Source organism: Callorhinus ursinus, unplaced genomic scaffold (assembly GCF_003265705.2).
Source record: "Callorhinus ursinus isolate GAN/ISIS: 27379988/994484 unplaced genomic scaffold, GSC_fseal_2.0 scaffold4, whole genome shotgun sequence".
In the NCBI taxonomy this organism is placed as follows: Eukaryota; Metazoa; Chordata; class Mammalia; order Carnivora; family Otariidae; genus Callorhinus; species Callorhinus ursinus.
In genome coordinates this window covers 39,590,363-39,616,062 of record NW_027397066.1, presented here as the reverse complement: position 1 = coordinate 39,616,062, position 25,700 = coordinate 39,590,363, and the positions used below count along the sequence as shown (strand labels likewise).

The following is a 25,700-nucleotide window of genomic DNA, read 5'->3' as shown; positions in this document are numbered from 1 at the left end:
TCACTGACCTCTACTTCTGAAACCAATAATACATCACATGTTAATTAATTGAATTTAAATAAAAAAAAAGAACAGGTGTGTCATAGTTTTATCTCCATAGCAGATCAAGGACATTATGCCAAGGGCATGCTTAAGGGTGTGGGTAAACAAAAAGAAAGAATGTGGGGTGAGGGGCTGTGCTCAAGAAGGCTTTCAGGTCACAGATTTGTCCAAGATGGCATTTGTCTGGTTCACCCAGGAGCTTTGGTGGCCCAGAACTTACTGATTGATGAAAAAATGAGATCCATACCTACGCCGCTTTTCTAGGGGCCACAGGATCATCGGATCCGAGTGTCCTTACAACTCTAACTCATGGCACCAGGATTTGTGGATTGGGAGGAAGTGATAAAGAGAGGAGACAGGGAAGGGGACTTCAGTAAAGAGTTTGGAGTCCTGGCAAAGCAAAGATGATCAGGAATCATTCCATCACCATTTTCTGCTCTGCGGCCTCAGGCCTTCATCTCTTCCTTTACTCATTCATTCTTTCCACAAACATCACTGGGTACCTGCTAGGTTCCAAGCACAGCTCTAAATGCTGCAGATACACAGACGAAACCCAAACAAAAACTATTCCTTCCCTTAAGGAGCTCCGTTGAGGGAAATTATAGAAAAATCCCTTCTGGTACTTTTCCTAAGTTCAGTAGCAGATTCAGAATTCCTACATAGTAGGGGCTTAGGTGAGAAGTGGGGGCTAGAAACTTATTTCAAATCTACTGTTTTTTTTTTAAAGGTATTATTTGGGGGCGAGTTGGGGATCCTAAGGGCTATCATTGGAAGATAAAACCCTCCAATACCACCCCTTTGCTTAAGTCGAAATTTTAACATGCTTTTTGAATTTATGTCATTGCCTTGTAAGTAACTGGCCACACCCAAAAGGCACCCTTTTATGGAGAAGACCACACTGATAGGAATGAAGCAGGACAAACAAGGGTCGCTTGGGGGCATCTGGTGACCGAATTCCCATATGATGCGTTTCCTGAGATGTGCAACGAGGGCTTGAGCTTTGCTGTGGTGTTTTTACATCCCAGCTCCACAATAAAAGTCATATGAACTTGAGCAAATCCTTTAACCTCTCTGAGCTTCATACCCTCCCCGGTGAAATGAAGAACAGAAAGCCCTGCCTCAGATTCTTATGTGGATTAAATGTGCTGACCTAACGTAAGGCCTGACTTATAGCAGAGACTCAACAGACATTTCTTTCCTTTCTCTCTTTGTTCCTATGGTCGGAAAGTGGTCCAGTGATAAAGAGAATGGACAACACACAGAAGTTCTTTCTCACTTGCCTGTTCTCATCCTGCGTAAATCTGTCGCACCAGGGTGTGAAAACCTTTGGTCTGCTGGGGTTACCTGACGGCACCGCGCTCTCTCACGTGTTTGTTTTTTTCCTACTTGCTACAGCTTCTGCCTAGAATCTTGTTCCACATCATAATAGGCTTGGCAGATGTCTGCTCTGTCTCCAAGGCTGCCCCAGCCTTGCCTTTTTGGGAAGCTTTATCTCCAGCCCCTGCCAAAGATTAGGTGCATTTCCTCCTGGCTGCCAGTGCATCTCTGACCCTGACCTACCTCTAAGTGCTGGATATTGGCTGTTTGACCCTCTGGCTTCCTTTCCACCCTGTATTAGTTTCCTAGGACTCTGCTATAACAAACTAACCCAAACTGGGTGGCTTCAAACAGCAGAAATGTATTGTCTCCGTTCTGCAGCCAGAAGTACCCAATCGAGGTATTATGAGGGCCATACTCCCTCTGAAGGCACTTAGGGAAGCATCCGTCCCATGCCTCTTTCCCACTTTCTGGTAACCACAGGCATGCCTTGGCTTGTAGATGCATTATTCCAGCCCTCCATCCTCTCAATGTTCTGTGTATCACCATAGTGGGGGGGGGGTCCGTGTCCCAATTTTTCCTTTTTATAAAGACATCAGTAGTACTGGACTAGGGCCCACCTAGTTAAAAAGACCCCATTTCCAAATAAGATCACATTCTAAGGTACTGAGGCGTAGGACTGCAAGGTATAATCTTTGGAGGACACAATTCAATCTATAACACACCCCTTCCCCATTCTGTATTCTGGAGGAGAGAATTGCCTTTTATGGAAGCATTTACATGCTCTCTGAGGTCACCCAGTGTCGAATCCTATCAGGGGCGGGGGAGTAGGGAGCCATGAGGTCAAAGTATTGGGTGTCCTGGTGGCATCCTTCCTGTGGGCTTGCCCTGTGCCGACTGTGTCCTTCAGTGGTAAGTCGCTGTCTCATGACTCGTTACTCTGCACAACTCCCTCTCCTTGCAGGGCTGGTGACCATTCCCTCTGCTTGTGTTGGGAGCCTAGGGGTGGTAACCGGTCATTAGTAGGCCCTGGTTACTGCACTGTGCTTTGTGTTTCCCTTACAAGAACACCTTTGTAAACAGTCCATTTGGAAATAAACCTCTTGAGGAATTACCCCACTTTGAGTGTATCTTTGTTTTCTATTGGGACTCGAAAGATAGCCTCCAACAAAAGTGTTACTTATCGATTAAATATCTTATCTGTTTTATTAACCATACTATGCATTTCTTTAAGCATGTATCATGTTGTTAATCTCTATAGCATAGCACTTAACACATTGCCTGCTGCTAGTAGATGTTGAATAAACATTTTCGGTGGGAGGGAAGGGAGAATGGGAGGAAGAGAGAATGGAAGGACTGTAGCCACCAAGTGGCTTTTTTCATCTTACTTCAGTTTTCTGACAGCCTCAGCTTCTTCTCCCAGGCTCGGAGTCAGTTCCATAGATACTCTCTTGTGCTTGCTCTACGCAAACATCTTCACTGGGTGCTGTGTGGTAACTCAAACGTGGCTCATTCCTCCAGCAATTTTTATCAGTGAATGGACCAATGTGTCTAGAGTTTAGTAAAGTAGGGGATGTCTCTTGGGGGTGGGGTTGGAAGTAGGGCATTAAACTAATGGAGGAGGCTCAGACTAGCTTCTGTGGATATAGGAAGACGATTGATGAGCAACATTAAAGGCCAAGCTGAGACTCCATGGTAAGAATTTATAATGCCTCTAATCCAATTTATCCTGTACTCTGCTAACAGATTAATTGTCCTAAAGTACACTGGGATAACGTCATTCCATGCCTTGAAATCTTCAATGACTATTTCCTATGAAATGAAGAATGAGCACCTATTTTGCCAAAATCCTCTTACTTCCCCATGCTTATTTCCCCCAGGTTCTGTGTCCTCTAGTTAAACTAGATGAATCTATATTCTCCTGACAGCATCTTTCCTACCCTTCTGACTTTGCTCGTGAATTTCCCTTTACCCAGAAAGAAAGGTCTTTTTACCAGCCCACTTCCACTTGTTTGATCCAACCTGCTCACGCACTCATTTCCATTTGAGCTTGGATCCTTGCCTCCTCTTCCCCAAAATCTATGTTTCCAGGCTCCACTGCTTTGTTTGGATTCGGCTGTTGGGAGGCACTTGTGGAAGACGGAGGGCAGAGGAGGGGTGAAGTCAGAGGTGAAGTCACTTCTCCCACTCAGTCTTTGCCTCTGGGGCGTCTCCCACAGCTGTTCTGTCTTCCAGCCTGGAAGCCCCGGCTTTAGGCTCTAATCATCTCCTCTTCCCTGCCTGTCTCCTGCTCTAGGACAGGGAGCAGGGCCCTGTTACCGCTCATCTCTGGGTTTTCTCAGTTTCCCTGTGTAGGTTTTCCAATGCCTTTGATATTATTTCTCTCTATTGAACCATCTGATTTCACCATTTTTCTGCTTGGACCGTGATTGTAGACCATGTTTCTGTACGGTGCCATCTTCCTCACGAACCTCTTCATAATTTAGCTGCAAGGGATTTTTTTTTTCTTTTTTAACACCCCCCCCACAGAGTTTAAAAAATAGAGTTTAAAAACCCTCCTAGAGTTTAAGAAATAGTCCAGCTATCATTCTTTTCTTATAATATGATACTATTAAAATGTCTGCTAATTTTTTTTAAAGACTTTATTTATTTATCTGACAGAGAGAGACACAGCGAGAGAGGGAACACAAGCAGGGGGAGTGGGAGAGGGAGAAGCAGACTCCCTGCGGAGCAGGGAGCCCGATGCGGGGCTCGATCCCAGGACCCTGGGATCATGACCCGAGCCGAAGGCAGACACTTAACGACTGAGGTACCCAGGCTAGAATTTATAATGTCTGCTAATTTTGAAACAAAGAAGAAATAATCTTGGAAATTGAAGAGGTGATCAGCAATTATAAATATTTACTTTAGTTCCCTTCATGGGCCCCAACCATGTGTTGAGTGTGGTGCTCCCGTCCTCTCCGCTACTAGTTGTAAGCTGTTTCAGGCCATACTCATCTTTGGCCTTCTTTCTTACAGCCTCTGGCAGAGAATTTTGTAAATAAGATTCATTCATCAAAATGGACATTAATTGCTTGCTATATATATTTTCAGTTTCATTTCATTTTCTAATTATTCATTGCTAACATACAGAAAGAAATAAATTTTTTTACATTGATTTTTGTCCTGAGACCTTGCCAAGTTTACTTACTTGTTCTAAATTTTTTGTAGGTTCTTTAGGATTGTCTAATACACTATTGTCATTTGCAAATAAAGATAATTTTATTTCTTCACAATATGGATGACTTTTATTCTTTATTTTAAAATATTTTAGGGGCTTAGTGCAAGAGAGCTAGGACAATGTTGAATACCTCTAAAATATCCTTGTCTTGTTCTTGACTTTAGGGGGAACACGTTTAGCCTTTCATTATTAAGTATGATGTTAGCTACAGGTTTATTGTACATGTTTTTTATCGGGTTGCGGAAGTTTCTTTCAATTCCTAATTTGCTAAGGTTTTGTATTATGAATAGGTGTTGAATTTTGTCAAGTACCTTTTCTTCATCTGTTGAAATTATCATATGACCCTTCTCATCTTTTTTCTATTAATATAATGAATTTTACAGACTGTTTTTCAAATTAAAGTCTGTATTTCTTTTTTTTTTTAAAGATTTATTTATTTATATATTTAGAGAGAGAGCACAAGCAGGGGGAACAGCAGAGGGAGAGGGAGAAGCAGACTCCCTGCTGAGCAGGGAGCCCAATGTGGGGCTCGATCCCAGGACCCTGGGACCATGACCTGAGCCGAAGGCAGCTGTCTAACTGACTGAGCCACCCAGATGCCCCAAAGTCTGTATTTCTTAAGTTATGAAATTGACTTTTTGTTATAGTAGTTGTTTGCGGATTTTGTCTTTGGGAATTGATTCTAAAGGTTTCAGATTTGTAGATCTGAAATGTCAGAGAGGTAACAGCAACCTTGAACCCTTTCCTGACCATTATTTCCTCTCCCCCACTACTCTACTCGGCATTACAGATATGGCTGGGGAAGTGCACCAGGGGCCCGTAGCATAAAGTCCTATTTCTTTAAGTGTGATTCAGGAATCGTTTGAAACAGAATTACTTATGGTGCTTGATAAAATTGTAGATTCATGTGCCCAAGGTCGTACTTCATTCATACTCTGAGAGCAGGACCCTGATATTGGCATTTTATTTTATTTTATTTATTTTTTAAAGATTTTACTTATTTATTTGACAGAGAGAAACACAGCGAGAGAGGGAACACAAGCAGGGGGAGTGGGAGAGGGAGAAGCAGGCCTCTCACCGAGCAGAGAGCCCAATGCGGGGCTCGATCCCAGGACTCTGGGATCATGACCCGAGCCGAAGGCAGACACTTAATGACTGAGCCACACAGTTGCCCCTGATACCTGCGTTTTAAACAAGTTTCATAGGTATCATTCCTACTAAATTCAGAGAACCACGGACGCACAGTTAATTATGTTTGCATGTGTGGATTTGCGATGGAGGGTATGCAGCATATCTTTTCTGCTATTTGGTACAGAAGAGATACTATTAATCTGATTGTATAGATGTTAAAATTGAAGTTCAGTAAGGTTCAAAAAACTCACTTGAGTTCATTCAACTAGTAAGTGGTAGAGTCAGGATTTGAACCCATATTAGAACCTGATGTCAAACAATAGAATGGACAGCTTCCTGGGCATTCATAGTTCATGTTCCAAATTAATTTTGCCTGAACTGTCCATAAGATTTTCCCAATCATTTTGCTGATCCTTGGGATCAAGCCCTAAGTCGGGTCACTGCTCAGCGGGGAGTGTGCTTCCCCTTCTCCCTCTGCTACCCCCCCCCCCCCCCGCCCACCGCTTGTGCTCTCTCTCTCTCTCAAATAAATAAATAAATAAATAAATAAATAAATAAATAAAATCTTCATCAAAATCTCTATGGCTGACAGGCAAGTTTAGAATGATGACATTTCAAATCAGTAGGGAAAAGGTGGACTATTGATTATTAAGTGCCATTTTAGAATACTGGCTAGCCATTTAGAAAATATAAAGTTAAATCTCTATATCACACCTTACACCAAAATAAGTTGGAGGTAGATTAAAATTTTTAATGTGAAAAAGGAAACCATAAAAGCATTGGGGAAAATATGTTGATAAATAATTATAAGGTCTGGAGTGGAATTTTGAGTAACTTTATTTTTCTATTTATATTTTCTCCTTTCTTTCCTAGAGTGAAATATGTGTCAATAGAGTGATATATTAACTATGATATATGTATTAAAAATGTAAGTGTGCCATTAAAAACAAATGTCTTTTCCTATGTAGAAGGCTTAGGCCAAGAAGTTATAGGATAAGGGAACGGATTCTTTTTTTCTTTAGGTACAAGCAAGGTCCAGGCTTGCTTTGTTCTGACATATTGGATATTTTATGTCCTTGTTTAACCTTTAACTCACATAAATTTTTCTATCTTGTGATGGATGAAACAAGCATATATTCTCCCTTTCCTTGTCATGAGGCATAAGGTCTCTCAGAGAGAGTGTTCACGGATGCCAATAGGAAGTCCACATGCTGTAAATATAACCAGATTAGTCACATCCATTCTGAGACTGAAAAGGAGTCAATGAAATAATTTTCTTCCTAAAAAGTGCTGTTTCTTAGTCAAATTTAATTATATTTTAAAATATATATATATTTCATTAACATCACAAAAATTTTTGATTTATTTTTTGACTACTGCTAGTTATTTTCATCATTGTTTGAATACTAGAGTAAATATATATTTACTAGTACTATACTATATACTATATACTACTAGTATAGAGTAAATACTAGAGTAAAATATAGAGCATCATTGATTGCTATCCTCACTTGAAGATTTAACTTTTTATGAAAAGCAAGTCATTCTTTAACGTATTTTACCATAAAGAATGAAGTGTCTTTTATGCATTTTTCCACATCCAGTGATTGCTTTTCTCTCTCTTTTTTTTTTGGTTTTTGCTTATTAATAATAAAGTCAAGTTTGTTGCCCAAATCCAGAAATCGTGGTCGAAAAATAACAAAGGAAAAATCCCCAAGCCATATAATAAAAACCTGGAGGGTAGGTCAGGTGCGTGGTGTGTGTGTGTGTGTGTGTGTGTAATGGCTAGATGACCAGCTATCCAGGAAGGATAAGGCGGAGGTATGGGAGGTGTTGAAATTACCCAGCACCTTGCAGTCATCCTGTCAGCACGTTGGCCCTTTTTGGGCCTTCACCAGCAGACCATGGCATGCACCTTCAGTACAAGAGCTGGTAAACAGTGGCACTGTTCTTGGAGGCCCTGACTAGATACTGATTTTTCTTTTTTTCCTGGGGACGCCTGACACTTTGAGAGAGTGAGGAACATTGTTCGGAAGAGGGCAGGCTGGGATGCACACCCAGTGTCCATTTCGAGGGATTTTCCTGGACCACAGGCATTCCTCCGTGCACATTTGGAGGAAACACCATCAGGGATGAAATCCCCAGAGGGCAGCGCTGTGACTGTCAAGCAAGCGGGGGTAGGAGAGGCGCCCTAGGCACAGCTGGGCCCCATGGGACAGCAGGGCTTCTGATGCCAGTGGTCGCAAAGCCGCGGCCGTAACCTGCCCACAGGCACACCGTTCCTTCCAAGTTCCCGGCGACGGGGCTGCAGCACACCCGAGACCAGGGGGTGAACGTGAGTTGGTCCCGAGCGCAGTCGCGTGGTCTTGGGGTCCGGGCAGAGCCTCACCAGGAAGGCGAGGAGCGGTGCGCGCGCCTCTCCAAGAGCAAGAAGTTGGGCTCGAACCCACGCCGGATCGGACATACCTGAGGGAATTCAGGATCTCTTGGTTCTTGGCATTCTCCTGACGCCTGAAGTGGTAGCACGGGAAGCCGAGCATGATATGTATCAGAATAATTTAGGGGACTTGCTAAAATTGTGGACCAGTCGCAACCTTTTGCACTCCAAAGTTTGAATATCGCTCAAGAATCCACCCCGCCCCCGCCTTTTTTTGAATGCTTGTAGACATTCACAGCAGATTACATTCGTTTTGGTATTTTATTTTACTACTTTTTATTGTTACTTGTTTGATGTGTATGCGAGGTCCCTATAGTTTTGTTTTATGCCTACATTGCCTGAATATTTTAAAGCTGGGTTAAATCCAAAATTAAAAAAAAAAAAGTTCTGCACCTCTGGTATATTCTTGAATTTAAAAAAAAATACACAAAAAACTAGCTAGTGGTAATTAAAGGTTTAGGCCACAGCTGTATGCTATTAAAGAATAATTCCCACATAAAATCATTATGACAGCCTTAGATGAAAGGTAGAGTGAAACTTTTGATTATATATATAAATATATAAAGTCTTTTTACTAATAAAGGCTTTTTTCTCCTCAGATATTAAACTAACCATGAAGAAAAATATTATCAATACATGGTACTCTTTTGTAAATGTTCCCAATGTGATTGCTCCAGATATTGAAAAGGAAATAAGAAGGATGGAAAATGCAGCAGGCAGGTAAATCCATGCATTTTTTTCCATGCATTTTTAATACCAGCCACCATTCTTAAATGTAACTAGGTTTAATTTCAGTTTAACTTTTAATTTGTGACCTTGATCTTTGTAATTTATTTAATTTCATCAACTTATCTATACTTTGGAACAGCATAACTTGTCTCACAAATGAACATAGATATTATTGTGGTCATAATTTAGAAGCACATATGCCATATATTTCCTTAATCATTGGCAAGGCCTTTTCTTATGGGACATTTCAAATCTGCAGAGGTAACATTGCCATAGATGAATGTGAAAACAATACAAAGTGGGAAATGCTAAATGTTTTAAAAGTATAATTTAAAGTGGTTACCCTATATTATGCTAAGCGAAGTAAGTCAAGCAGAGAAAGACAATTATCATATGATTTCACTAATGTGTGGAATTTATGAAACAGAACAAGTGAACATAGGGGAAGGGAGGGAAAAATAAAATAAGACGAAATCAGTGAGGGAGGCAAACGATAAGAGACTCTTAACTATAGGAAACAAATTGAGGGTTGCTGGAGGGGAGGTGGGGGAATGGGGTAACTGGGTGATGGGCATTAAGGAGGGTGCATGATGTAATGAGCACTGGGTGTTATATAAGACTGAGGAATCACTGATGTCTACCTCTGAAACTAATAATACATTGTATGTTAATTAATTGCTCTTAAATAAAATAAAATAAAATAAAATTGTTACCTTATAAATGAATAGAACATGCATAAATGTGGTTGAATTTATTTTTTTGTGGGAAGAAATGTTATTACAGGTTTGTTCGTACAAATGTATACTGTGGCCTAAAGCACAGATTCATACTTTCTATTTGATAATATTAACATTAATCAATGAATCAAATAAAAGAAATATGGAAGACCTAGAAAGTAGTTTCTTAATTACATACATTTTATTGAATTGTGCATATACCTTATCTAATTCCATGTATTCTGAAATTCTCATTCCACTCTAATTAAAAAGGGTTATATGTTAGTTTGAGAGGGAAGGAGAGAAGATGAAGCAATGGTCCTCCTAATGAGAAATGTTATTCCTTCATAATGGTTTAAAACATTGATCTAATTCATCTCTGCCTCCTGTTGGACCATAGCTCCTTTTCTGATGATGATGAGGATGATGATGATGATGACAGTGTCTCCATGTTTGAAGAATCAGAGAATGAAAACCCCCATGCAAGGGATTCCTGTAGAAATAACTCACACAGAGGGGGGCCATCACAGAGGTGAGCACTTCGATCTATTCCTCCAGATCTTTTTATTTTCATTTTTAAAAGATTTTGTTTATTTATTTGACAGAGAGAGACACAGCGAGAGAGGGAACACAAGCAGGGGGAGTGGGAGAGGGAGAAGCAGGCTTCCCGTGGAGCACGGAGCCCGATGCGGGGCTCGATCCCAGGACCCTGGGATCATGACCTGAACCACCCAGGCGCCACCCCTCCAGATCTTTTTAAACTAGTACTTAGATGAAAGAAAGGTATTCTACTCCTCCACCTAGTGGGCTTGGCAAATTCCTGCTACCCAGCCACTTCTCAGGATCTTGCGAGTAACTTGCTACTTAGCCTTTTCCTCTCTTGGAAAACTGTCACAGCCTGATGATTATTCATGTCCACGGGGCCCATAAGTCGCAAACGCTCCTGCTGGTCATTTTCCCTGAGACCTGTCTCTGTCCCTTAAGAACCTCATGCCCCAGTCCTCTCTGACTTCCTCCTTCTTTCTGATCCTTCTTTCAGGGTCCTGAAGCAATTGTACTTGGGAGGGGTTGGCTGTGATCCTCTAAAATGCTGAATCCCATTTGACCCTACTTTCAGGGGAGTAGAGCACTAGTGTGTGTAGCTAGAGAAGAAAAGCTAAACGTCCTTAGTAGGAAATGAAGCTCTCATGAAAACTTCACACACGTGACTTGGAGGGTGTGGGAGGAACGTGGCATTGGTGTGGATCAGGAGTTCTCACCCTGTAGAACATATTTACTTCTTCTTTGCTTTTTCTCCTTCCTTTTTTCCTCTCTCTTACTTCTTTTCCCACTGACCACCTTTAGTTTTCCCACCGTTTTTATTTGTCTTTTATTTTCTTCCTATTTTCCCTGACAGTCTAAGTCTTAGATCTCTTGCTGGCAATTGGCGGCATCCAAGGTGGCTCCCTGGAGGCCATGGAGGATGCTAATTTTTGGTGTTAGCATTGATTAGTAAGTATGTATTAATCGCTTTGGTTCACAGCACTGATATTTAGCAACTCAAGCTTCATGGAGCTCTATACTTCCAAAAATGGTCTAGGGGTGCCTGGGTGGCTCATTCAGTTAAGCGTCTGCCTTCGGCTCAGGTCATGATCTCAGGGTCCTGGGATCGAACCCCGCATCAGGCTCCCCGCTCCGCGGGAAGCCTGCTTCTCCCTCCCCCGCTCCCCCTGCTTGTGTTCCCATTCTTGCTGTGTTTCTCTCTGTCAAATGAATGATTAAATAAAAAAAAAATATCTAGGCAGTAGTTAGTAACTGAAAATAATTTGTTCTTTAAGACTGCTTGCTTACCATGGACATTATACAGATGGTGACTATTATGATTTTCATTTTCCAGGGAGCAGTACCTGCCTGGTGCCCTTGCACTTTTCAATGTTAACAACAGCAGCAATAAGGAGCAGTAAGTACATTTACAATAGGAAACCAAAGCTTTGCTTTTAAAGACCACCAGTAAAAAGGTAGGAGTATATCTGAAGCTGCTAGAGAGGAGATCTTTATTAGGAAAACTACCTAATACAATAGCAATGGTATTCTGTTATTTTTGTCATTGGTTTATTTACTTCTGAAAAATGTGGCTACCCATATTAAAAGCAGCATGTATGTATGTATGTATGTATGTATGTATGTGATTGAATGCATACAGAAAACCGTTGTCTAGCGTGTAAATGCAAGTGCCCCTCCTTATGGACAAAAATAAATGAACTACCAGTAATCCTTTCTATTCTAAGCCAATGTGTCTTAGGTCAAGTTCCTTATGAGACAATCTCTGAGAGGGAGGTTTGTGTGCAAAGTTTTACTGGGAGTGCTTTTAGGAATGATACCTAGGAGGGAGTTAGGAGAGCAGACTGGGCAGAGGGAGAAGTTGGACTTCAGAGGATAGAGTTGGTATGAGGTACTCTAGAGCAGGGGGGCCCCTTCAGAGTTGTGTCATAGTTAGGCGGTAGGACTGGGCCTTTGCACAGGCACAGTCTTGGATGAGGGGAGCCCCTAGGATGGGGGCACATAGCTTTGAACATGGTGGCTTCCTTAGGCCAACGCCAGTCAAAGGAGAGGAAGACTGTGAGCTGTCAGCAACCAGTACTCTTGGCCGGTGGGGAATGAGTGCCAGAGTTCTGTGCATTACTGCATCCAGACAGCACGTTTCTTGCACTGTTCAGGTCCGCTTTCTTCATATAGAAAATTCACCCTATGTGGGAATATACCTCCTCCAGGAGTCTTGATTTTTTTCCTGGGGAAGCTTATACAAGGAAGGTTAATGGGATAAACCTAGGTCCCTGACAGCTGCAGCTGGTCTTGAGGCTTTAACTGAAATAGCTTACGCCCTCCTTTCCTACTCATTCTAGAATCCTGTCGCCTCTGGTCAGCACTTCTGCTGCTCTAGATGATTTGCTTCGTGGGATGAATGACACAGACTCTTGTCCCTAAAGGATTTGGGCCCCTGGGCACCATGCCCTTCTTGACTTATAGCTGCTGTATTTGTCCATTTACCACTAAAGCCGGGCTGGAGAACACCAAACACACCAGAGCAGATCACCTAGGTGCCAAATATACCTGCCCCCCAACTGTATAACAGCAACACTATCTAGTTGTGATGAAAGAAGTCAGTTACTTTTGCCAGTATGGTGACTCCCCTTCTTGCCTATTGGTTTTTTGGCACGAGGGGCCCAAAGCGACTGGGGAGTCATAGCTTAATGTTTAATGGGACACTAACTGTGTTGCCTGGAACACACATGATCCATCTGGAAACCTCTAGATCCACAGACCATGAAATTGTGGGGATGAGAAGGACACATTCCCTATGTGAGTCACTCCTACTGAAACTCCTTGGTTCCCAAACCCATACATGGTCATTTCCTTTTCCACACAAAGTGGATGATGGTGCACTGCTTGAAGCTGTGCCATTGGTAAGATTAACTTTACCATAATCTTTTAGGGTCACCTCTAAGTAGGGCTATAGTGTAGACACAGCCCATTTTGACTTGCATCCCGATGTCAGGCTGACCCATTCAGAGACCATGCTCCATCAACTGCTCCTGTGAGACCCCCACATATGGCCATGGTGGAGAGTTGAGGAATGGGTGCTGATACAACAGTGATAGATGACATGGGGGGAGGGTACCGTGCCACATGCTTCATCTTGTGGCCATCAAGTGGCACATCTTGATCCCAGATATACCCCTTCATCATGTGCTGGATTGCTGTACAACCTTATAACTTGTTCACTCTGACAGAATCCAGCTTATAGTCAATAGTCATTTTCTGTCCCATGGCTAGTTAATCCTCTTTCAAGGGCCTATTACATGATGCCATTGATATAGTGGACCAATGTGACATTCCTCAGAATGTCCAGATGGTCCAGGTCCCTCTAGGCTGTGTCATGACATTGAGCAGGAGAGACAACATAGCCCTGGAAAAGACTATAAATGTGTGCTGCTTTCCATCTCATAACTATTTCTGATCCAATTCCCTGACAGTGATAAAAAATCACATGCTCACCATGACTGACCCAGGACATTAGGTATATGGTGTAGGTTGCCTGAGTGCATTGTTTTTCACATTTGCCAAAGCAGCTGCAATTGAGGCTACTCTGTGGTTGATTTTGCAGGAGTCTGCTGCCAGCCACTGGTACCCATGTGGTTTTCATAGGGACCAGACATTGAATTAAATGGTGGTGGGAGGGAACCACCACCCCCGCACACATGAGGTCTTTAAGGATTACATTTTATTTCCTGTCCAGGATGCAGTATTGTTTTCAGGCAGCAGGTGGGGGGCAGCTCGAGGGCTTCCACTTGGCCCTCCCCCATTATAGTCGCTCTTCCTCTACAAGTCAAGGCACTAGTAGGGATGAGGTTTCTACCAATGACCAAATATTATATTCCACTTTTACACTGAGGAACTGGAGAAATGACCCCAGTGGGGGGTCTTGAGACCCAGTGGAAGCCCCATAAATCATATATTGTCAGTGATTTCGTTCTTCAGTCAGTGATTTCATTTCTGAGAACATGGCTCAGGTTTAGAAACTCTTCGTGAGGTCGTGACTTTTTATTGGGTTAAGTTGCTCTCAATCTCCTGCTTATCCATTCCTGATCTGTTTTGACTGTATATGTTAAACAGTACCCTGACAAGCCAAAAGGTTGTGCATCTATCTAGGAATATGGTATTTTATTGACCTCATCCATAGCTCTCTGTGAGTTAAGTCCCCTGACCACCCATGCTCCCCTTAATGCTAATTACAGTTATTGGACCCATCTCTCTTCGGAGGAGTAAACACTGTCACTGATCTCTTATTCCCAGGTTCTGTCATCCCTATTGCTCTCGGAGAACCCAGTTCTGTGCCCAGTTCAGCACCTCCCACTATCAGTCCTGGCTTCCAGAGGACAGTACCACTGTTTCTCATCGATGCCGGTGCCCCTCCCACCAGCACACGTCCTATCATTTTTGTGTCCTCTGAGCCCTCTGAGGGACTGTAATCAGTTGGTGGGCTGTCTTCCTTATTTGGAATGTCCACTTCAGCATATCACTTCTCTGAGTCTTTCTGATACCTTCCTCCATGAGCCATCACCTTTTCTGAGCTTCTGGAAGCCACCCAAACAGTGTGTCAGCACCATTTCCTAGGATCTGTGCTAAGGTGTTAAAACCTGTATCACAAGGGTGTGCTCTCATAGCAATAAATTCTCCCTCATCCAGTTTTATGTTCCATTCCCCTTTGTACATGACAACCTTAGGTTCCAAGCCCCACCTCCTTATCCATTCTGCTTCCCATTTCTCCTCAATAGCAGCATTCCACTTCTGCTAGGCTATCCATGTACAGACTAAATTCATTTGTACATTGGCCCCTGAAAATTTTCTTCCCATTAACATCCTCACGCTTCTTCTCAACTTCTCCAACTCTTACCTATACTTTGAGGCCTAGACCTATCTCCCTCCCTTTAACAACCTCTCTGACTACCCTCCTGGTAGTCAGATGCCTGTTCATTCATGTCTGAATAATAAACTTTCCCAAGACATTTGAGCCAACAATGGCAGCCTATTTTGACCTTAGGTCCGCCTGACTCCAGAATCCATTCTTCAGCTGATAGAGAGCCAGCTGTACAAAGAGGCCTCTAATCACATAGTCTCCACTCCAGAGGAAATAGCATATAGAAAAAGGTGATCTCAAATCCAGTAAATGATTCTAAGAATTAGGATTCCACTGTGTGGAGCTTTTTGACTACTCATAAGAAATTGCTGCATTCAGGATTACCCCCCTAAAGAAAATTGATAGCATTTTCTTGAAATTCTCAAAGCTCTTAATAAGAGATAAGTGATACCAAGAAGCTTAAATTTTAAATAATAATTTTTTTTTGGACATGGAGACTTTGAAATTATACCCTTGGGGGCTGTTGTTTCCTAAATTTCTCTTGTTGGGTTTATGCCTTTATCGACCTCCATTTCCTTCAATTTTCCACATGCTCTAACCCAGGAATTTTTCCTTGTTTGTTTTATTATCTGGGTGCATGTCCGTCTTTGTAGAACTCTCCATTAGAAGACCAGATTTCTGGTCCCTGAGCATGGGAGCAGGTCTCTGAACGCAAGGCCCAGAATTCTTGCTTGAGAGAGAAGAAAGTAAATAAGAATGGAAGTCAGAATGTAATTTGATTATGTGACTTAGATGTTATTTCTTCTTTAGAGAACCAAAAGAAAAAAAGAAAAAGAAAAAAGAAAAGAAGAGGTAAGTTTGACTTTGACATGAGTGATTCCAGATTTTTTGGCCCATAACATTTTCATATCTTGTTAGTAACTACATCTCTCACTTTTCAGCAAATCAGGTGATAAAAATGAAAATAAAAAGGACTCAGAGAAGAAAAAGAAGAAAGAAAAGGAAAAAGAGAAGAAAAAGAAAGAGGAGAAAGGCAAAGATAAGAAAGAAGAGTAAGTGGCCTTGAAATTAGGAACGAATTTATAGTGGATTTTGGATGTAGGGTTATTTCCTGAAAGTTTATAGTTATGGAACCCTGTGTAGAAGACGAAATAAATTATTATAAAGTGTGAATCAAATTTTTTTCTAGTTTCCTTAAAATGAGCAGTGGTAGCTTTATTCTTAGTTTTCTCATCAAGAATTTTCAATGTTATGGTTAATTATCTTCTTCGAGCTCTGGTTAAGATAAATTTACCATTGGGAGATATTTGGGTTTCAAGAAAATTGGGTTCCTTGGGTCTTAACATTAATCTTTTTAAGTTGAAATAAATATTTAATACTTTTATTAACATCTCTGAGTCATAAATACTGTATGGCAAATACTCCAAAAGTAAGCAAATTTCCTTGCAAAACCCATGCTTAATTTTGAGAGCAGTACAAATGCTTATCAAAATACCAGCCATTTGAAAGATCCTTTTGTTTTAAAGATTTTATTTATTTATTTGACACAGAGAGAGAGACAGCATACGCAGGGGGAGCAGCAGAGGGAGAGGGAGAAGCAGGCTCTCCACTGAGCAGGGAGCCCGAAGTGGGGCTCTATCCCAGGACCCTGGGATCATGACCTGAGCTGAAGGCAGATGCTTACCCAACTGAGCCATGCAGGTGCCCCTGAAAGATCCTTTTTAAACAAAAACATTTGAGGGCTAGAATTTCACGAGGGTAAGGCTGAGTGATATTTTCAAAGCTATCTTTTTACTAAAGGGAAAATTGTTTTCTAAACTTAAAGAAAACTCTTTACCAGATAGTATTCACTTATTTGTGCCTGCTGGAAAGCTGTTGAGGTTTTTACAAAGGGAAAAGTCCTTAATAATATGGGCTTGGGTGCCCGGCTGGCTCAGTCAGTAAAACATGTGACTTTTGATCTTGGGGTTATAAGTGCAAGCCCCATGTTGGGTGTAGAGATTACTTAAAAATAAATCTTAAAAAAAACCCCTAAAAAACCTCACCACCACCACCACGACCACCACCACCACCACCACCAAAAAACCCAAAAAAACCTAATGTAGGTTGATACTAGAAAATTTTTAAAATTTTCCATTTGACCATATATTTCCTCCCTCCCTCCCTCCCTCCCTCCCTTCCCTCCTCCATTCCTCCCTCCCCCCCTCCCTCCCTCCCTCCCTCCCATCCTCCCTTCCTCCCTTCCTTCCTTGCCTCTGCCCTCTGTTGCCTCTTCATCCTTCATAGATGCTTATGAACAAAGATTTTTTATTAGATTGTGTTATATTCTTCTTTCCATACAGGTGAGAATGAAGCCATGAGTTCCCTCTCACAGCATAGTTCCTGATTGTTCTGTTACCTGGTAGGGGAGGGGCAACACCCCATTCTCTCACCCCATAACCTACCAAAGAGGTCAATGGACTATTCCAGAGTTTAGCATGATCTGTGCCACTATTCCTTTTCAGTGGCTGGATTGGTAGAAATGTCCACAACATCACAGTAAAACAAGGGCTTTAAAAAAAAAATCTAACGTAAGGTTTAATGTAAGACTAGTACTTTAACTATCTATCCAGTCCTCACTAAGCAATTTCTTATGTCTACCACACTCATGCCAAGCTAGTTTTCTCCTTGTGGAGTGAGTTTCTCCAGCTTACTTCTGTTTCATTAATTGTGGGTGATGGACAGAACCGTATTTGATATGTGAAATAAAAATGTCCTTGTTTCTTGGCAACCTCCCACTTTATTTCTAATTGCTGCTAGGGAGAAGAAAGAAGTCACGGTTATTGATCCCTCAGGAAACATGTATTACAACTGGCTGTTTTGCATCACTTTACCTGTTATGTACAACTGGACTATGATTATTGCAAGGTATCTATATATTTTTGTGGATCTTGACCTGCTTCTAGTTTCTAAGTCACCTGACTTAACAGTTTTGTCAAGGGCTCTTCGGGACATACTTCTTTTCTCCACCACAGGTTGTAAAGAGAGGTTACATTATTCTCAATGTGTTTTCCTAAATCAGGAGTAGGTGCTTTGGTTCCCAATATACCTAGAAATCCAGTACTGGGATGGGGAGTAGGGGGATGTTTTTAAACTTTTGATTGCTGAACTATTTAATTAGAATTTTGGGAGAAACTTTGTTATTTTATTTTTTTATTTTTTGGACTCTAAGAAAAAAAATGTTGCCAAGAGTGGAGAAAGATCAAAGATTTAGGTCGTTTTAGAGCAAGATGTGTTTCCCAAGCGGTTTCTATGGTTCTCTGTCTTTTAGACAGTAAACATCTCAGACATGCAGAACTAAGCACAATTCCTTGAAGCATTTTGGGTACAGATAGTCAATAAGAACTTGGTTATCAATGTGTATAACCCAATGTCTTTTGACATTAGCTTGAGGCCATTTATTTTTATTTGATGTCTTCACAATGTGAACTAGTATAACAAAGAAGGTTGGAATTCAGAAGCAGGAGAAAACTAAGTCTGACTGCTTAGATTCAGAAAAGCCATGGTTGATTAAATGGACTCTATGGACTCTAAGGACCCTCTTAGTCTTAGTGCCTTAGATCTCTCATCATGATAAAACTTATGCAGAGAGGACACTTACTTAAACTCGCCCCCATTTCATTTTAATTACACAAGTTTTTCTTTTACAGAGCATGTTTTGATGAACTTCAGTCTGATTACCTAGAATGGTGGCTCATTTTTGATTACCTATCAGACATAATCTATCTTCTTGATATGTTCGTACGAATAAGGACAGGTAAATATGTTCAGCTTTGGATACTTTGTAATTTTGTGCTTTTATCTCTATAGTATAATTTGAAATTTTGTAATTCAAGTATTCTTCAAAATAAACTCACAAAAATCTATTTTAGAGGAAAAGGCACTGTTGAGAGCAAGAGTACCATATGCCTACCCACAAGCTTAGGTCACTACAACCGATTCACTTTATTAAGCAACCTTTGAATGTGGATTGGTAGTTTTCTCCCATTACCTTGTCCATTGGGTTAGTGCCATGTGAGAGGAATAAAGAGAACAGAAATATTCTGCCAGCTCTGTGATGAAAGGGTAATTGCTACCTACAGAGAGATACCATGAAGAGGCATGGGGGGGGATATCACTGTGTCCAGCAGAGCTGGACAAAGAGTACACAAATCCTTAATTCAACTTTGTGGTCATGGTGAGGCATTGTTGCCCAGGGGGCAGGATCTGATAGCTTCCCCTTAAGTATTCTTTTTTTTTTTTTAAAGATTTTATTTATTTATTCATGAGAGACAGAGAGAGAGAGAGAGAGAGAGAGAGGCAGAGGGAGAAGCAGACTCCCCACTGAGCAGGGAGCCCGATGCGGGACTCGATCCCAGGACCCTGGGATCAAGACCTGAGCCGAAGGCAGACGCTTAACCATCTGAGCCACCCCGGCGCCCCCTCTTGAGTATTCTTGTTAAGTAGATAAGCTTATTGTTTCTACACTGCGCTCTGTGTGCAAAAGTAACTGCTGTACAGAGAAGAGCATTAAAGAATCATTATGTAAAATAGGGACATGCTCTAAATATCTGTGTGCTGGAGCAATGCTCCCATTGTTGTGACCTACTCACAGCTCTGGGAGCTGGTATAGGTAGAGGAACACGTTCTTTCCCCAGTGAAATGTATCAGAATGCTGAAATTCAAGGCCCACTGTGGCAACATAGGAGAAGAGAAGATCCCAGCTGACTAAGGAAGTCTGGGGGACAAACAGGAGAGAGAAAATGAACCTCTGAAGGACATTTATTCTTCACATTAAAGGGACAAGGCAAGAATACACATAAAAGGCAGTAAGGCAGGTACCCAAACTTCAAGGGTGGGGCTGGGGTTCTGACAAGAGAGTGGCGTGAGGCGTTAGGTACAGTGCCAGGGTGTTTAGAGAAATTTCCAAGAACACTGTTCATAAAAGGAATGGCTTTACCTGGGTAGAGAACTGGATCTAGAGAGATTGGTATATATACAATGTATGAGTACATTGCATATAAGCTCTCACTTTTTGCACTGACAAAATTTTATTTTTTATTTCTTCAAAAGATTATTTCCCATAGCCATATGTTGATCAGTACTCATATTTTATTATATTGTTAAAAGCATGTTTATTGGAAATGAACTATTTTTTAAAAAATATTTATTTATTTATTTATTTGAGAGAGAGAGAGAGAGAGAGAGAGAGAGAGAGAGAGAACAAGTGAGGGAAGGGACAGAGGGAGAGAATCTTCAAGCAGATTCCCCACTGAGCGTAGAGCCTGATGCGGGACTCAATGAGGGGCTCGATCTCATGACCCATGAGATCATGACCCATGAAATCATGACCTGGGCTGAATCCAAGAGTCGGCTGCTTAACCGACTGAGCCACCCAGGTGCCCCTATTGAAAGTGAACTCTTGTTTTGGACTCAGTGAAGTTCATTGAGGGTTATTTTAGAAAAATTCATAATGGCATAAAAATGAAAAAACATTAAATTGTGTTTTCTTTTTTTCTATTTTAGGTTACTTAGAACAAGGACTGCTGGTGAAGGAAGAAACTAAACTCATAGAGAAATATAAATCAAACTTGCAATTTAAACTTGATTTACTATCAGTGATACCCACTGATCTGCTGTATTTTAAGCTGGGGTGGAACTATCCAGAAATTAGATTAAACAGACTGTTAAGGATCTCTCGAATGTTCGAGTTCTTCCAGAGAACAGAAACAAGAACAAACTACCCAAACATCTTCAGGATTTCTAACCTTGTTATGTATATTGTCATCATTATCCACTGGAATGCATGTGTGTACTTCTCTATTTCCAAAGCTGTTGGATTCGGAAATGATACATGGGTGTATCCTGATGTTAATGATCCTGAATTTGGCCGTTTGGCTAGAAAATACGTATACAGCCTTTACTGGTCTACACTGACTTTGACCACAATTGGTGAAACACCGCCTCCTGTGAGGGATTCTGAGTATGTCTTTGTGGTGGTTGATTTCTTAATTGGAGTGTTAATTTTTGCTACCATCGTTGGTAACATAGGTTCTATGATTTCCAACATGAATGCTGCCAGAGCCGAATTTCAAGCAAGAATCGATGCGATCAAGCAATATATGCGTTTTCGAAATGTAAGCAAAGATATGGAAAAGAGAGTTATCAAATGGTTCGACTACCTGTGGACCAACAAAAAAACAGTTGATGAGAAAGAAGTCCTGAAGTATCTCCCTGATAAGCTGAGAGCAGAGATTGCCATCAACGTTCACTTAGACACTTTAAAAAAAGTGCGTATTTTTGCGGACTGTGAAGCTGGTCTTTTGGTGGAGTTGGTCTTGAAATTGCAACCCCAAGTCTACAGTCCTGGAGATTACATTTGCAAGAAAGGGGATATCGGACGAGAGATGTACATCATCAAGGAAGGCAGACTCGCCGTGGTGGCAGATGACGGAATCACTCAGTTTGTGGTGTTGAGTGATGGCAGCTACTTTGGTGAGATCAGTATCCTTAACATTAAAGGTAGCAAAGCTGGCAATCGAAGAACAGCCAATATTAAAAGTATTGGCTACTCAGATCTGTTCTGTCTCTCCAAAGATGACCTCATGGAAGCTCTCACTGAGTATCCAGATGCCAAAACTATGCTAGAAGAGAAGGGAAGGCAAATCTTGATGAAAGATGGTCTACTGGATTTAAATATCGCAAATGCTGGAAGTGATCCTAAAGATCTCGAAGAGAAGGTCACCCGAATGGAGGGGTCAGTAGACCTCTTGCAAACAAGGTTTGCTCGGATCCTGGCTGAGTATGAGTCAATGCAGCAGAAACTGAAGCAAAGACTAACCAAAGTTGAGAGATTTCTGAAGCCACTTACTGACACAGAATTTTCAGCTCTTGAAGGATCTGGAGTTGAAAGTGGGCTCCTGGACTCCACACAGGACTGAAAAGCTGGTCATTAAGAAGGACGTGCCTCATGATCCTTTTGGTGATGTGATTAGGCAACTCTAAATTGGAAGAAGAGGAAGATTCAGCTGGGGGACTTTTTCCATAAGCAGAGTGTGCTTGGGTGTAGGGCACAAGGCCCACACACTCACTTGTGAGGTACTGTGATTAAAGGATCATCGTCCTTAGGATTTTTTCAGAATGGATAATGTGCAAAGATATAGAATGATTAACTTGTCAGTATCTATATCTTCTGATTTTTTCATATATGCTCCTTTTATGTAATACTCTTTATAAAAGTGAACAAGTATCCCTCACCTTCAGGCATTTTACATTGTGGAGGAGCAACTGGGAATTACCATGTACGTCATGTTCAGGATACCATTTTAAAAAGAATTAGAATGCAATAAAGTAAAGTAAGTCCTAAGACTATAGTGAATATTATTTATTTGATAATTTAGTAGGGAGTTTAGGATCTTTTAGACCTTTTTAGGGTCTTTTTAGGCTCTTTTAGGGTCATTTTAAGGACAATAATCATTGTAGTCTAGGACTTAGGAAGGGTGGTGAAGAGAAACTTCTCACGATGAAAGTGTGACAAATCAGACTTCACATATCTATGCTGATATATAAATATGTAACATTAAAAATCATAAAATGTAGGAATCTTTTATAATGAATTTTTTTCTTTCCAGATTTTATTTAAATTCAAGTTAGTTAACATATAGTGTAGTATTAGTTTCAGGGGTAGAATTTAGTGATTCATCACTTGCATGTAACACTCAGTGCTCATTACAACAAGTACCCTCCTTAATGCCCATCACTATTTATCCCATCCCCCCACCCACCTCCCTGCCAGCAACCCTCAATTTGTACTTTTATAATAAGTTTTTCAAATTCTCTGATTATTAAGGCCTGATAGCAATGGCTACTATCTTCCTCATCTGACTGGTCAGCAATAAGAAAAGATATAAAAATAATCCCACTGCTGGATGATTAACAAAGGAAATTATTGTAATGTCTGGAAAGGAGATGTGTAAGTTCTATGGACCAGCATGGGCATCATCAGGCAACTTCTTAGAAATTCAGAATCTCAGGCCCTACCCCACAACTACTGGATTAGAATCTGCTTTTTAGCAAGACCCCTGGGTGATTCATACCCACATTAAAGCTTGAGAAGCACCTAACTAGAGAACCAGGAAGGAGTTAATGGTATTGTTCTAGAAATTTCAGAAAAGGGAACTGTATGACAAGTGTGTGGTTGTGGAAGACATTGCTAATCAATCACACAGCTTTCTACTACTTAACCCAGATGTGGTTAAAAAAAAATTCTTAACAGAGATCACTGGAATTGATATAAAATTTCTGTCTCTGCCTATAATAATATGACTTAACATGACATCTTGTTAATTTGACATTTTGGATATTTCTGTGGACCTTGATCAGTGTATGTCTGTGGTAGAGTATATTCTGTTCTACCAATAGAATATTCATTGAACTGTACATGGTGTTTGCAGTCTCGTGTTGGCATTTTACATTTTATCTCTTCCATATCAGCTAGCAGGTATTTCTTCACTACAGAGGAAGTGACTAGTTCTGGAGTGAGTGAGTTGTCATTAATATATAACATGGTTTCTGCCTGAGACAACTGCTCTTTTAACTCTCTTTTTCTTCTTCTTCTTCCTTCTCCTTCACACGCATTTTATTTTTTGTTCTGTTTGTTGCCTATTATAAACACCTCCAAGACGCCGTGAAGAGGCTTGACCTGCTAAGGTAAGGGTGAGTGAGAGTTACACACCTGGCTCAGGGCCTGGATCCCAAGGAGGACAGCCCCTGTCACAGCACCCAGGAGGGTGGGTACTTTGAGTCTGATTTCAGCTAGAGCCATCCAAGGGTTCTGATTTCATGAACTCTGACCCCCGGCTCTATGAGTCTTTCTGATGCTTTATATTGGACAGGTAGCAGATTCTTGATTCAAAGACTTGGAATCAGGAAGGCTTAGCCAACTCCTTTTCCATGACTCCTCCAGGTGGAGGCTCTGACAGGTGGTGGCGGGGTTCCAGTTGAGACCCCTGGAATGCAATGCAGAGGTTCACAACTGGGTTCTGGCTTCATATGGAAATCTTTTAAGGAAACAAGAAATATGGGGCTTTGGGGAGACTCATGGTAAGGATGCTCACCTGGGTACAGGTGAATGCCAAAGCAGGAACTTGCCTTTTAGTAATCCAAAAACCACCCATATTCCAGACTGATTCCAGACTCCAATTGGCTGTCTTAACATATTAAGATTAGGACAGGTTTGATATAAGTACAAGGGAGGGCTGGTTGAAATTTGAAGATCTTTAGTAACTGCATCTGAGAGCAGATGAGAGAGCATTCTGGGACTCACTGATGGCAGATCAATGAGGGAGCAGAAACCCAATCAGCTAGTCTTGAAGGCGTGTCTGATAAGGGTTTACTCTGCACCTTCCCCGGCAACTCTGCTATAATGTAATGTTCTCATAGGAATAGATCCCTTCAGAGTTTTGCATGTATCTTAAAAAAAACCCCAACTTTTCCAACTTGAAATATGATGTGATTCAACTTCTTACCGTTAGGTGGCAATATTGGTCTATAATTACAACCTTCAAAGCTGGCAACTTAACTTTTCTTCACAGAAATTATAGGTAGTAGTAAAATCGGAGCTCTTTGACAATAATGGGCGTTTTTTTTTCCTAACATGAAGATTTCCAGAAGATTTTAGCATAGCACACTATATGCCAGTCTAAAACTAAAACCTGATCAAGGGGCGCTTGGGTCGCTCAGTCGGCTAAGTGTCTGCTTTCGGCTCAGGTCATGATCCCAGGGTCCTGGGATCGAGCCCTCCATCGGGCTCTTGCTCAGCGGGGAGCCTGCTTCTCTCTCTCCTTCTGCCTGCCGCTCCCCCTGCTTGTGTTCTCTCTGTGTCAAATATAAAATAAAATCTTTAAAAAAACACGATCAAATAAATTTAATATGCAAATTTGATGGATAAAGCAACAAGACAAATTGAAGCATTGTAGTATTTCTTAATTTCAGAGAGTTCAACAAAACAATAATGACAGTTACATTACAGGCTTTTGCCACTCTGTAAGATACGTATTAGAGATGAGCAAAAGAAAAAAAGGGAGCAAGCAGCATTTATGTTGAAATTCAGGTTATATTTTTATTAAATAAAAAAGAATTTCATTGCTTTAAAAAGTTTGGCAACTACTGACCTGTTTTCACAGTGTTGGAAATATGCCTGGCTAAAACACCGTCAATTTAGGTAATATTCTTCCAAGACTACAGAAATGGTATTTTTGGATGTCTTCATTTATAGACTGTTCAAAATATAAAATACCAAACAGCAGGCTTATAGACTCAAAAGAAAAGCTTGCTATTCACTGGACTAGGTTATTTCTAGGTGAAGGGAGAAAGTGGGAAATGCATGGAAAGGAAACCAGAGAATATAGAAAACGCAAAAAGACTCCAGAGATCATCTAATTCACGCCTCCTCCTTTTACAAATACAGAAATGATGATCAGGCAACACTAAAACTGGCGAGGATATAGGAACTTGGAGTAAGAGTGGGAATTTTTACCACATGTTGGAGAGTCCTATGCTAATCATCTGCTAGAGCCAAGGTTGGGCTCATCTAAAACTCAGCAATTTCATTCACTACAGAAAATTGGGCACACATACAACAGGAGATATGTTGAAGAATGTTTATAATAGTAAAAAACTGGAAACAACTTA

The 25,700-nt window shown here is 41.1% G+C and overlaps 1 protein-coding gene across 1 annotated transcript; it reads left to right on the top strand.

Annotated features, from left to right (window-relative positions):
• Positions 1-8,760: 8,760 nt before the first annotated feature.
• Positions 8,761-21,949, top strand: CNGA1 (cyclic nucleotide gated channel subunit alpha 1). Its single transcript, XM_025887661.2, has 8 exons — positions 8,761-8,867; positions 9,993-10,124; positions 11,469-11,531; positions 15,801-15,842; positions 15,932-16,042; positions 17,790-17,897; positions 18,680-18,786; positions 20,535-21,949. Exons 1-8 carry the CDS (start codon positions 8,761-8,763, stop codon positions 21,947-21,949), a joined length of 2,085 nt encoding a protein of 694 aa, XP_025743446.1.
• Positions 21,950-25,700: the final 3,751 nt, after the last annotated feature.

Coding starts and splice junctions, on each gene's coding strand:
- CNGA1 (XM_025887661.2), top strand. CDS start 8,761: ATGAAGAAAAATATTATCAATACATGGTACTCTTTTGTAAATGTTCCC. Junction 10,125..11,468: donor AGAGGGGGGCCATCACAGAG/GTGAGCACTTCG, acceptor TTCATTTTCCAG/GGAGCAGTACCTGCCTGGTG. Junction 15,843..15,931: donor AAGAAAAAAGAAAAGAAGAG/GTAAGTTTGACT, acceptor CTCACTTTTCAG/CAAATCAGGTGATAAAAATG.